This window comes from Bacillus rossius, chromosome 1, assembly GCF_032445375.1.
Source record: "Bacillus rossius redtenbacheri isolate Brsri chromosome 1, Brsri_v3, whole genome shotgun sequence".
NCBI lineage: Eukaryota > Metazoa > Arthropoda > Insecta > Phasmatodea > Bacillidae > Bacillus > Bacillus rossius.
In genome coordinates, this window is record NC_086330.1 from 139,180,252 (window position 1) to 139,194,101 (window position 13,850).

A 13,850-nucleotide genomic window follows, 5' to 3' on the forward strand; every position below is an offset into this window, starting at 1 on the left:
CCATGCACGACGGGAAGACCGCGCGCCAGTTCAAGGCCTTGCGCTTGCGCACCAGCGAGCGTCGCGCGTCATGCCGCGTCACTAACAGTCAGGCGTGATCTAGCACAATGTTCGCAATGTTTGGGGTGTTGCAGGCGTGGCAGGGCAGGCACCACGTGACAGTTCCCAGCCGCGTGTTGAAGGTGGCGGTGGTGGTTGTGGTCCCCAGAGGTGGCGGTCGCCAGCGACGAAGGCGACCTGATATTCACGGGGGCCTCCAAGGCGGAGGCCATCACGCTGCCCTACGAGGCGAGGTCGCTGGTCTACGACCCCCGCGAGGGGGCGCTGTACGTGGGGGCGGAGGACCCGGGCCGCAGCCAGCTGCTCACCATATACATGGTGCGCCTCGCCGGCGACAGGACGCCAGTTCCCATCATGCAGAGTGAGTCACCTCTCTCTCTCTCTCTCTCTCTCTCTCCCTCTCTTTCACATTACAACCTAACTTGTCTCCAACTTGACAGTTCTTAAAAGTGGTTACACTGGAAAAAAATGTTTACCTTCAATTTACGAAGAACGCTGGTTTCACATCATCCAGGGATCTTCATAAATTTACTTGAGTTCACTCTCCTTGGACATGAATCCAAAGAATATTCTTGGCATGTTAACAAAACATTCAAAAACTGGTTGTTACGTGTACAGAAATGACACTCCTTCGTCCACGTGTGAGTTCACCTTTTATTCGAACGAAACATACAATTAGGAAGTCGAAATACGGCGTAGGTTTTACGAAGAACTCTTACTGTTTATTTGAGTATTTAATTCTTCGTTGAAAACTCCGTAAATTTACTGTCATTTTTAAACAGTGTACCAGGGTAATCATTTCCCAAATGTCACTTGCAAATCATAACATAATGTTTGTTTACGTGCACTGACAACCACATGAAGTTTCTTTTAAGAACACTTTTGGCGGAAGAATAGTGGCAGAAGGGCACGTGGACCATCAGTATTGATTTTGAGAGCTGTCGAATTTGAGACACGTTACGTGACGACGACTTGAAATGATGCAGTCATTTACAATTGGGGTAAGCACCTATTATATCTAGGAATTCGCTTTCGAATTCCAGACACGGAACGCCTCACCTGTTCGCCAATCATTGCATTTTTCGCCTTTTCTCCTGGATTATCCCTGGAGATGAGAACGCAGTGCAAATTCCTTCTAAGAGAAGTATTGTGGTAATCAATATCGTTCCACAGTTTTCACTTGGTATGTAGAGTGCATCCCATCTGATCTGAACACTTATAGTACACTTTTTACGTTTTCCTTCGGTCAGTATGACTTGTCAAAATGTGTTATATATCATGGTCGGAAAAAACCAGTAATTTTTCTGAAAATAAACACAACCCTTTCGATTAAAAAAAAGAGTATGTTTTTACAAGTTATTATTTTTTAATAAACTTAATATGTCCATTTGAATCACTCAAAGCTGGTAACAGAAAGAGTTTAGACGTAATTTGTTTACTTGTGCATGATTTATCTCTATGACATTATTAAGGTTGAAAAACCAACCCAGCTTGAGCCTTCTCGCGTGCTTGAAGAGCGAGGATGTGGTGTGGCAGGAACGCAAACAGCTTCTTGGGAAATGGGTGGGCATTCTGTGGCTTCCTGTCGTTTTACATCGTGTCCGACATGACGAGACAGGTCACAACACTAAATGCTCGCTATTATAGTGTCTCTCACACTTAGATTGCAGCACAGAGCAAATGGCACCCACTGTTGCCAGATTGATAACTAACATCATTATTTCGTATGCCATTGATAGTTATAATAAGTTTTAGGATTTTTTAATTTTGCCTTTTTGTTGATTTTTTAAGACCATAAAATAGTGTCTTTTGGCAATATTATTACAGTTGTAAACATTCTGAAATAAAAAAACATATCAATTCTAAACACCAATTATTATTTCACAGGAAATATTATTTGTAGCAGTCGGCCAATAATGACAGGGCATTCCATTTATTTTTTTAATGATCAAACAGAGCTAAAATTGTTTTGTATTAAAATATATAAATACAATAATTTGACAACAGAAACGCTTGAAATCAAGAATATTTGATTGAATATTATCAGATGACTCTTGATGAAACCCAACAAGAATATATATTTCTGAAATCCTCATGCCAAGAGGGCTCTTAAAAAATATATATTTTTACGTTCATTAAAAAAAATTATAAAGTTATGTTTAAAACTTTTGTGCCCTTTGCGTATGTGTGACAACAGAGTACACTGAAACAAGGACAGAGCTTATAGCAGATATTGTGATTAGAAAGAGAGAGTGAATGAGACGCGCGCGCTATCTGGTGTCAACTTGCATCTGTGATGACGAGTTTCTCTTTTCGCAAGTGGAGGTTGCTTGCAGACAGAAAATTTTCGACAGATATCAAACAAGGTGACTCCTAATATGTGCAAATATATTTTTTTCTTAACATGCCTAATTTCCCAGCATGTTCTGCCATATGTGGTTAAAATTAAGAAATTGCACGCTGTTTAGAAAACTCACAAATTGGTTTGTGTTTATCGATATTTACTTGGCAACTATTTGGATTTGAAACTAATTAATTAATTGGCCGCCTTGTATTATCATTTGCATTAATTTACCATAAAGTTATCTATTCACACAACTATATTTTAATTTATGATGCTTATAAAATAATAAAAACTCGAGGTTTTCCCAGTGGGTACTGTTGAAAAATCTCAACCCAGAACTCAAGAGTTGGGTAAATGACAGTCAACCACGAGTCAAATGCAATACCTCAGACGATGTTTATCTAGCATTTATGCATTCGTGGACAGATAAAACTTTCAGAACTGCACTTTAGTGTTCAGATAATTTGGAATGCACTCTGAGCATTGGTGCGCATTTCAATAGTTTGATGGATTATGGTTTTCTTTCTATGTTGAAATGCTTTCCTTAGTTAACGCCTGTGTATTTGCGATTGTCTTCGCGCGTTCTGTACTGAGCTTTTATGCGGAGGGAATTATTTGAATGTGACCCAAGTGCAAAAGGGCTTGTCAGGCAGAAACGTACGTTGGATATGTTACACTTTTAAGAGGTCATCTCATTTTTTTTAAGGGCAGTCCACAGCATATCTTAAGGGATGAGTTTTTCATTGTTTTTTAAAGGAAAAATAATAAAAATAACTTACCTCTTTAAATATGATCATGTTTTGTTCAAAATATGCTGTAGATACTTAAGCTATCATTTTAACTAAGTTTTGACACTATTGAGCTGGACTCACAATGATGCGCCTCATCCGTCCGACAAATATCACGTGACATTCAGCCAATCAGAAGAACAAAAATGTCTGAAAGGCATTGTCTTTAAAAAATTTTTTTAGTTTGTTTATTGGTTGAGCTGCTTCCGTATTATCTTTTTAACTTGTCTATGAACACTTTGAGGTTGATATTCGAAACAAAAATTAGCTGAAACACAAAAGTAAATTAAAAATCCGCGGTTACTTAGTACATATATTTAAATAAATATTTTAGAGTTATTTTAATATCTGATAAGTGCTTAGAGAAATTAAATGATCGTCCAACTGGTAAAACTTTACAAGAGAAATTTCCTCAAAAATTTAAGTGAGCCTTAACAGTTGTTGGCAGCATGCAAGTAGAAAAAATATTATGACGTACGAGCGGATCTTTGTGAGTCCAGCTTTACTTCACAAAATATGAAGAAAACAACAGTTTTTCTTTCTTTTCAGACAGCGTGAAGTGCGTGTATATACTCGTTTCCTTTATGTTTGGTGAAAAAAATCATTAAAAAAAATTCTTAAAGCGAATGGTGATAACAGTGTGTTCAGACTGTTGCTCTTGCTGAAAGTGGCATGGCCTCTCAGGCCCGTCTACAATGACACAGAAACGGAGACGGATCATGTAAACGGAGACTGATCTCTCGGAACAAGAGTTTCTACAATAGTACGCAGACAGAGACGAACCCGCACGGGTTAGCTTGGAAATGCTGAGCTCTTCCGTTCACGTTGCTCCGTCCGACCAATAGAAGCCGAGTATTTGGCTGCGGTGGTAGCCATGTTTGTTTGTTTTCTAAATACGTTAAAAATAGTTAAGTTTAACCCTTTCTAGTGTTCTATTTTGCCTTCGTGGTTTATTTTTTATTACATATGTAAAGTCTTCCCTTCTATTATCTTAAAGCTTTTTTTTTTTTTTTTAATGAAATTAATATTTCCTAATCTTGAAATGCAATCTCATTGGTTGCCATTTGTTACGTTTCCGTGCATTGCGAAAGCAGCAGAGTCGCGATAGTGAAATGTTCCGGGAAATCCTTCTCCGTTTACGTGATCCGTCTCCGTTTCCGTGTCATTGTAAAACGGGCCCTAGTGTTAGGAGAATCATTTACTTCACAGAGAAAGGAAAGAATATACCGGGCATAGCGTATGACGGCGTAGACAAGGTGCTGTACTGGACAGACACTGTGTCCATATACCGCATGAAGCTGGACGCTGGGAACGCTACGTGGGAGACGTTCTTGACTTTTGAGAACGGCGAGAAGCCGTGGTCGGTGGCGGTCGACCCGTGTCGAAGGCAAGTCTGTTTGTTTGTGATCTCAGTTGGATGTCCGCGAACAAGTGTTGTGTTGTGCTACTTGTGTTAGAAATAAATTTTTTTTAAAATATGTTTGATTTAAGTTAAGTTGTTGCCTGAAACTTATAACAAACGTAGACTTTTTAAAATTAATTTTTAATTTCATTAGCTTATTTGGAACAGTTTCTAAAATCTCATCTCTGGCATTTAGTGTTTTGTTAAGAATTTTTTGACGTTTGAGAAACCATCCATGAAACTTGAAGTGATTCGCGATTTTAACTATATCCGTATTTTATTTATAATGCCACAACCTTCTATTTTGATGATTGGTAATTAAAACCACTTACGTGCCGTAAATAGTTTATTTTTAAGACAGTTTTTTACTATAGTTTTATTAATAATATATTGAAGAAAAAAGCTTCACGTTCATTTGAAGCATTATTATAAAAAAATAACTTAAAATTATTTCAAATAATTTTCTGCAGATTATTTAAATATGAAGTATAATTTAATCTGAGAGATTTTTCCATTTAAGCTATAAGGAAAAAAAACATATTGAGTGAGCCCTACTTAAAAAATTTTCAATTCATGTTTTTTTAATATCAAAGAAAAAAAGCAACTACAGAAGAACTACATAATGGATTTTCATTATAATAATATTCAAATCTCTCCTGGGAACCATCAGATAATATTTCAAACCATCGCTAAAGTTATTTATGATGCTATAATTTAATTAATTTTTCACTCTGATTATATTTTTTTAGCAAATAGCTTATAGGGTTAGAGTTTTAGACTCTCAAACATCTTTAACATGGTACTTATAAAATAGCTTGGATACAAATTACTTGAATGTTGCTGCTAAAATAAAATATAAAATAATGCTAGACAATTAATAAAGACTCTTATAAAAAAATTTCTTTCAATATTTTGTCGGTGTAAAATGACTAATTATCTGCCAAATGTTTAAGAGATAGGCTGCTGTTTTCCAAACCTAATTTTAAAAAGTCAGTTTGTGTTAAGAGTTATTTTAAGATCTAATATTTTTTCAATTATAAAGTATACCTACCCAAAGTATAATTTTAGTTGGTTTTCTTCTGCATGTGTGCGTACTGTAGCATAAGTCAGGGTGTCCACATTCAGAACAGTCAAGAGAAAAGTCAGGAACGTTGGAATGGGGCAGGGAAAGTAAGGGAATCAACTTGAAATTCTGGAAAAGACATGGACCCAGTGGTAGTAATTTGAGGCGAAAATTCCATGCTTCATCCAGTCCGCCATTACCAAAAATTGTGAAATAATTTTTTTTCAAATTGTGTTTTAGTGCATTGTCATTCAGCATTCACACTATAAAAGGGCGTATGCAGGCTAGCTACAGGAATGGCGGAGGCTGTATTTTAGTAATTTCTTTCAGAAAATCGAAAATTAGGAAAAATAAAAAAAAAGTCTGAAAAATTTAAAATTTTGATCATGGGAAAAGACAGGGAGATATGTGTGGATGAATGTATAAACTTGGGTACGTGATACGGAACGTGTACAGTTGTTGATGCAAACAAGCGGAGGTCCTGTTGTGTGCACAGGTTCTTGTACTGGACGAACCGGAACCGCAACGACCCGAGCATAGAGAGGGCGAGGCTGGACGGCACGGAGCGGCAGGTGCTCGTCACGGAAGGCCTGTACATGCCGGTCGGGCTGACGGTGGACCAGGAGACGGAGAAGCTGTTCTGGTGCGACAACAAGGAGAGCATGTACTTCCGCATCGAGCGCAGCGAGCTGGACGGCTCCTCGCAGGAGACCCTGGTGAGCGGGCGGCAGCACACGACGGACGGCATCGCCGTGGGGCCCGCCCAGGTGTACTGGTCGGACTCGCAGAACAGGAAGGTGTGGAGCGTGCCCAAGACGGCCGGGCCCGGGCCGCAGATGGCTGAGGTGGACCACCTGGCAGACCACACCCTGCGCGGCATCGCGGCCTGGCTGGACGCGGGCCGCCTGGACGGCAGCCTGTGCCACGTGCGGCCCGCCACGCGGCCGACCACGCGCGCGCCCGCGGAGACCACGACCACGACCACGCGCGCGCCGCGGCAGCGCGACTACAAGGACCTGTACTGCCTGAACGGCGGCAGCCTGGCGGCCGAGTCGGGCGAGCCGGCGTGCAGCTGCCCGCCCGGGTACCGCGGCGCGCGCTGCGAGGAGGACGCGTGTCGCCACTACTGCGTGGAGGGCAGCTGCTACGTGGCCGAGTCGGGCGGGCCGGCGTGCCTGTGCCCGCCGGGGTACCGCGGGCGCCAGTGCGAGCGGCGCAAGTGCGACGACTTCTGCCTGCACGACGGCCGCTGCTACCTGGGCCAGCAGGGCGAGCCCGAGTGCCACTGCCGCGGCGGCTACGAGGGCCGGCGCTGCCAGGACCCGCCGGGCGTGCGCCGGCTGTGCGGGCTGCTGTGCGCGCGGGGCCGCGCCCCCGACCTGTGCTCGTGAGTGCCTCCCACGCCACACACTGTGTTTACACAGCTTTCAAAGCAGACAAGTTTGACACATTTTTTTCATTTACTTTATAAGATTAACAAATATTTGTATACTTTTATACTTATATATTTTGTAAATTTTAGCATGTTTCAAAATTTACAATATAAATAAATAAATGTGTATATATATATATATATATATATATATCATTGACTAAAACAAATATGATATAATTACTGTGTACTTAACGTGCTCTAGAAATTTATTTATTTATTTTAGAATAAGAAATTAGAAATTGTTTCCTCGTATGCCGGAACCACAATTACCAGGACAAACCACTTGGCATAAAATTTTTTCTTGCAATTTCGTACCCAACCCATACGTCACAGCCATCAAAGTTTACAACTTTGTTTTTATGAACCTGTTTTAGAAACATTTTGTTCATTCCAATTATATTATTTTTTAGAAAATTATTTCCAAACAAATTTGGTACCTATTTTAAACTTTTAATATACACGAATGGCAATAGTTTTACGATCTAATCATTAAAAGTTTGGTAAGTTATGGAAAATTTTGGGTGTGACATACTGCTTCATTTAGACATCTCGGCATTAATGGAATGAAAAAGGGCTTGCCTGCTCGTGGACTTCTATGTCATAAGAGGCTATGAGGGGTGATTACATGCTAATGGAGCATTGGCTGAGGGAATGAGTGAGGAAAATGGGAGTACCTTTGTGAAAACCTAGCAGATCACTACAACATTCGCCACATTGCGAAAAAATCGGAGCAAGAGAGCCTAAAATCACCTTGGTATGAAAGTAGTGACCCGAACACATTTTTTTTTAAATATATTTTTATTTATTTTTATTTTTAAATGTTTGGCTTGTTAATGATTTTTTTTTTTTCCATCCTCTCAACTTTACCTGTTGTTGACAGTATTTTTTTTTAACAGTGTCATTGACTTGAAGGTATTTGTGACCAGTTCAAACATGGTGAAAGCCGGCATGCATCTAACTGTGCTACGGAGGTTGGCTGGCACGGAGGGACCTTGTTGTCTGTCAGGTGCTCGGACTACCGAGAGCTGGCCCCGGCGGGCGGCGACAACGAGACGTGGAGCGCGCTGCAGGCGGAAGGCAGGCCGGCCGGGTTCTGCCGCCCGGACTGGACGTTCGTCGCGATGGTGTGCGTCAGCGTGTTCCTGACCGTCGTCATCGGGGTGCTCGTGGTGAAGATCTGCCACCTGCGCAGGCGGCCGCGCATCAAGAAGAGGATCATCGTGAGCAAGAACGTGTCGCCGCTGACGAGCAGGCCGCACAGCTCCGGGGAGCAGTGCGAGATCACAATCGAGAACTGCTGCAACATGAACGTCTGCGAGACGGTGAGCCTTGGTCGGGCTGTGGTGCGTGTTCGTGAGTGTCGACTGCCAACTGCGCTGCTCTAACCGGTGGCGTCACGGTCGTGTTGCAGCCCTGTTTCGAGCCCCAGCTGCGGACCTCCAAGTCGTCGTCGAAGAGCGACGAGAGGCGGAACCTCCTGGTGGACATGGAGGAAGGCGCGAGCAGCCCGCCCGTCCAGCAGAAGCAGTACTGACGGCGCCTGTCGCGGGCGCGTTGTTGAACGTTTCGTCGACCTTGTCCCGTCGTCCATTGCGCGCACGTGCGCGCGCGGTGTTTGGGACGGCAGCTCCTTTTGGTGATATCGGGGGAGTCTGCGCCCGTGGATATGGCAAATATTTTGCCCGTTGTGGCAGTGTTTATGTGAGAGCTCGCAGGCGATTTCGTCCCGCAGATCAGGTTCCTTAGATTGCATTTCAACTGCCAGTTTTTTTTCTCTCGAAACTTTCTTGTTTTTACGTTGAGTGACAGTCTTATCAGGTGTGTCAATTGACAATAGTGGTACTTACAAAATTGTTGTACTTAAATATTTACATACTTACTTATGCATAACAGTTTTTTGTTGTTGTTATGCACCGTACTTAACTTATTACAGAAATCACAACTATATTCACACCTACAGACATCATTCTATCACATTGTTTTTGCAGGTGTACAAAATTTGGGCAACTGCATTTTTTTAATGTCTTTCTGAAAACATGAAGTAGTAGTTTATTATTAAGTGAAATTTATTTGAGTGTTGGAAGTTGGAATGCACTTTAATGGTTTTAGGACATACGGTAATGTGTCCGACATCAGTTTCAAAGACTGCAATTTAGCATTGGCTGGATGCAGCTGCGTTTGAGACAGAATATTTATTTGTTTTCCGCAAAGTCTGGAAAAAAAGACACAATTGTTTTTTGTATTCTTTATGTTATTTTTTCTTGCATAATGTATGTAATGAATGCATTTGTTGTTTTGTACCACATTTAGGGCTTCCTGACATTAATTTAAAGGATTAGTTGAGTTTATTTTTATTGTGGTATAATAAAAGTAATTTTTTTTATTTTACTTAAAAGACTTAACAAATAAAATTCAAACATGTGGGGCCGTGAGAGATGTGCAAGTATTTGAACTTTGAGCATGAGCTGGAGTTTAGTGACTGAGTCTAACCTGTTCTCTCAATATCAAGCATTTACAAGTTTTATTTTTGATTAAGATATTTGTTGGTGCAATATTTTTTTTCCACAGAATGTAACCTAGAACAAAATCTCATTTTATTAGCTGTGATAGAAAAAACTGACATTAAAAAATGTATTTGTCTTTAAGTTGCTACATCAAGAATGCTGATGGCAACAGCTGTACATAAAATTAAACATACTTACGAATTAAAAGAATATGTATGGCCATTATCTACATTTGTGTGCAAATATTATTCTCTTTCATAATAAATTATTTGAATGAATTTGGCCATTTATTATGGGCTATTCATTAAATGAGTGTTTTTTTTAACAGCAAAAGATTAAATGTGAAGGAAAGTTTATTTATAATTGGACTCAAAATATGAAAATATTTCATGAATCTTCGGTTCATGCTCGATTTGAACAAAATTTCAATGCTGTTTACATCCCTAGTGGCCACATTAGATTTTTTTTAGGACAAAGCACATGTATTTATGTGTATTGTTTGGCAAGTGATTTGTTTGACATTTGTTCCAAACTTTTCAATAAGAGCCATAAAAAACCTTTCTGAACTACAGATGGCATTTATTTTAACTGCCATAATTTTTTTTGCATTGCTGATTATGTGTCTATATTGCAGTGAGTTGCATTTTTCAAGCTGAATATCAAATGAGTATGAATAATATCTGAGACTGTAAGATGAAAATTGTGTTTTAGCCATTGGGCATAAAATATTTAAACAGTTAATTTGCATCACAGAATTTTTTATTGTAATTATTCCTCTTTTATCTGCATTCTCATGTTAATATGAAAAATGTAATAATTCACACACTGTGCAGTTGAAATAGGCAGAAAGTTTATGCTCATGCAGACAAATGACTCTATCAAGACTTAAATGAAGAGGATTTTGTTATATTATGCCTTCCTAATAGACCCTGTATACAATAATATCTGACCAATGCACTGAAACAATGATTGGTACCAAATATCTTTGATTCAGTTTCAGGCATTTGTAGGCAGATATTAACTAAGATTTCCAAGAAAATATGTTGCTGGTAAGATTTTCTCGTAGCCAAAAGGTAATTCATTGTACCCACTTATTTGGTTGATATGATTGAGTTGGTTGAGCAAGTCTTCCAGAATCTGTGGTCTTTTGGTCACTGAGAAGCAATGATTGTCAAGTCCTTCCCCATGCAGTATTTAAAAATATGTTTAGTTATGTATTCTTAGATAGGTTGTATTCATAACTTATTTTGTGAAAATGTGCATAACAAGTGTACACCACAAATGTGTTCCTTTCCAATTTCTGAAGAATTTAATGGTAGGTTTGGTTTTTGATAACGAACAGAAATGGCTACAATTTGTTTTGTAAAAATTTCTTTCAAACTGCCGTACAAAGTTTCCTTTCCTACATTTTACAATAGTTGTTATTTAGTTGCATCAGAAACAGTTTTCTAGCTCTTATGTATTAAAGTAATTCTTGTTGACAAATAGTTAATTTGTAGATTATGGTCGGTTGAAGTTCATAATATTCATAGGTTGTAATTTAATTGACTCACAATTTGAGTTACACTTATAGTTTAAAACATAGGTTTTTAAGTAAGTTGCAGTAATGGAAAATAATTTGCTAAACAATTTGAGGATGTATTGTGTAATCAAAACTGAAAAACCTGTATTTAGTTTAGTTATTATTAGTTGAGAAAATTCTAGTATAATAAACAAGCAAATAATAATGAACATTTGTTATCTAATTTGTTTGCTATGAAGTTAGCTAAACCATTACAAATATTTATTTGTGACTTTTTAAAAGGGAAAAAAAAACTACGTTCGAAGGTAAATAGTGTGTCGTTTGCTAAGAACTGAGAGAGTACATTTTTATGAAATTTTCAAACCTAGCGTACAAAAGTCAGCATACAAAAGTTGCACAAAAGATCCTCTGTTTTGGAAACAGGCTGAAATTATTTTTCTTTTACAAAAGAAAGATGTAGTTTCTGTGCCAAGTTTAGACTTGCACAAAAAAAAAATGCATGTAGCATTTCTCTTCAGTCAATTAGATGCTCTGCATCATTAGTCAGTGATGTTTGATTTCATTTTGAGGCTTCTGTAGCAAATTTTCATGTGTAGGCACAAAATCATTATTTATTCATATCATATATAATGGTATTAATATACATTGCAATATGTATAGTACCAAAAGCAGCTTGAATACGAATGACTTAAACACACTTAAAGTAGCTACTAGCTAATTATACAGGTAATAGTTCTCATATTTTGTGCACATGTTCATAAAGATCCTGATAGGATATGCCTGTAAGTTTACAGGTTTAAAGAAAAAAGAAAAAAAAGAAAAAAAAAAGTGTATTTGCAAGAAGTGTAACATGTAAAGAATGAATGTAGGTACATACATGTATAAAAATAGGTGAAAGATAAGTTCATCATGCTCATTTTCAGTTTAGAGGCACTAGTTTGATATGCGTTCTTACTGATAGAGTTAATCCTAAATACAATATGCGGTTTGAAGGTGCATGTTGTAAAAGTTGCGGTGTCAGACATTTTTAATGCATGGAAAGTTACAGGCACCATTGTTTTATGTAAATTGTTTATTGTGAAGCTGCATCCAAGATTTTAATTTGAAACAGATTTCATTTGTATGAAATATAATTTTTTGTTGTAGAATTTTCACAAAATTAAATCAAACCACATCAAAATGTATTTATGGAACATGATACAATTTTTTTTACTGCACAAACAGATGTCCATCAATATCCAATCCATTTGAAAATCTTGGAGAAGGCTTAAATGCTGTTAAAACAAAGTGGAATATATGTTGCCAGGCTTGTGCAAATTCAAATTGTTTTTACTAACCAAAAATATAAATTTAGAAAAGGGTTCTGTTGCCCTCTTAAGTTTGGGCGAATTAAAATGAGAAAATACTTAAGTCACATAAATTAAGTGAATATTTGTTTAAGGAAAAATTGTTATCATATTTGGTTCTATCCTGTTGCTAAACTATACTTCAAACGTGCAATATTTTTTAAGATATTGGTTTCTTTAAGTATACCACTACATACTTTGTTCTTACTCCCATCTAAAATGTAGCTGACTATAACAAGGTACCATTTATTTTGTAGTAGTACGTACATCAGAAAAGTTTAACTGGTTTGCCTGTGGTAGCTCTAGTTTATTGAAGTGAAAGTTTTTGTATTATCTACGCCATTCTAGTTATGCTGAACAGATGGTGATGGCGATTTCAGTTGAGGAATCTGTCTGCACCATGTTGTGTTTTCGCTGCTAGTGGAGCTGACTTGTAAATTTTATTTTTTTTTCTTCAAAATTGTTTTTAAAAAAATGCTCAAAGTGCTCTAGCTTTTTGATTGTTTCATCAATAGTGCTCTTGGTAAAACAAAAAAAGTATTTGCTTAACTAGAGTGTTCATTTATAAAAATAAACCGAGCAGATGAAGTTACGAGTGAAATTAACATAGTGAAACACTTTCATAAATTATTAATGCAAAAAAAAAACACTCCATAAAAATATACTGGTTATCTGTTTAAAGATGCAAATTGAATTTTTTCTCATCAAATGTAAAAAAAAAAATTAAATTTTCTTTGTAGTTATTTACAGTTCCTACTAAGATAATTGTTTAAATACAGCTAGCCAGAGAAGATATTCATTATCACTACACAACGTTTGATTGAAAGAGAAGCTAAGGCATGCACTGTGATACCCGGCTAATGAGATAATAGAAAAAAGTGTAAATACTTTTTTTCTTAAAAAAACTTGAAGAAGTGGTTGTATGTGCGTTCCTGTGATACATAGAATAAAATATTATATGTGTTCATACTTACTTTTATTTCACTCATGTCTTCTGTGGCATCTACTTCACAAAAAAAAATTAAGAGTCACCTTCCTCCCCCTTTTCCCTCGTTTCGGGTCACCAACATGTAAAAATATTTTGTGTCAGCTCAAAGCAGGGAAAAAGTACTAGAGCTGAAGAAATAGTACTAAGATTGTTATATATTTGCAATCATTTTACACTATTTCGATAATTTTGTAATATTGATAAGCTCTTATAAACTCAAAAATGTAAAGCCACTGAACTATTAACATCATAAAAGGAAGTAAAAAAAAATCCGCTTGTCTTCAATGATGATGTCCCAATTAAAGTTTGTGCACTTGACATGTTTATTTACAATGTAATGTTTAGTATTTTAAATAATACTTTTATAGTATCAAAAAAATATTACTCAAACTGTCATT

General features: G+C 37.7%; 1 protein-coding gene across 4 annotated transcripts in view; it reads left to right on the top strand.

Moving 5' to 3' along the window:
- Nucleotides 1–13,431, top strand: part of LOC134546214 (protein cueball) — a 100,247-nt gene extending 86,816 nt beyond the window's left edge. For all 4 annotated transcript variants that reach the window (XM_063388830.1, XM_063388831.1, XM_063388832.1 and 1 more), the window contains exons 2-6: nt 209–421; nt 4,402–4,579; nt 6,154–7,044; nt 8,099–8,414; nt 8,504–13,431. In XM_063388830.1, coding sequence (XP_063244900.1) covers nt 209–421; nt 4,402–4,579; nt 6,154–7,044; nt 8,099–8,414; nt 8,504–8,626 — 1,721 coding nt within the window. In that variant the 3' untranslated portion in view covers nt 8,627–13,431. The remainder of the gene's footprint in view (nt 1–208; nt 422–4,401; nt 4,580–6,153; nt 7,045–8,098; nt 8,415–8,503) is intronic.
- Nucleotides 13,432–13,850: the final 419 nt, after the last annotated feature.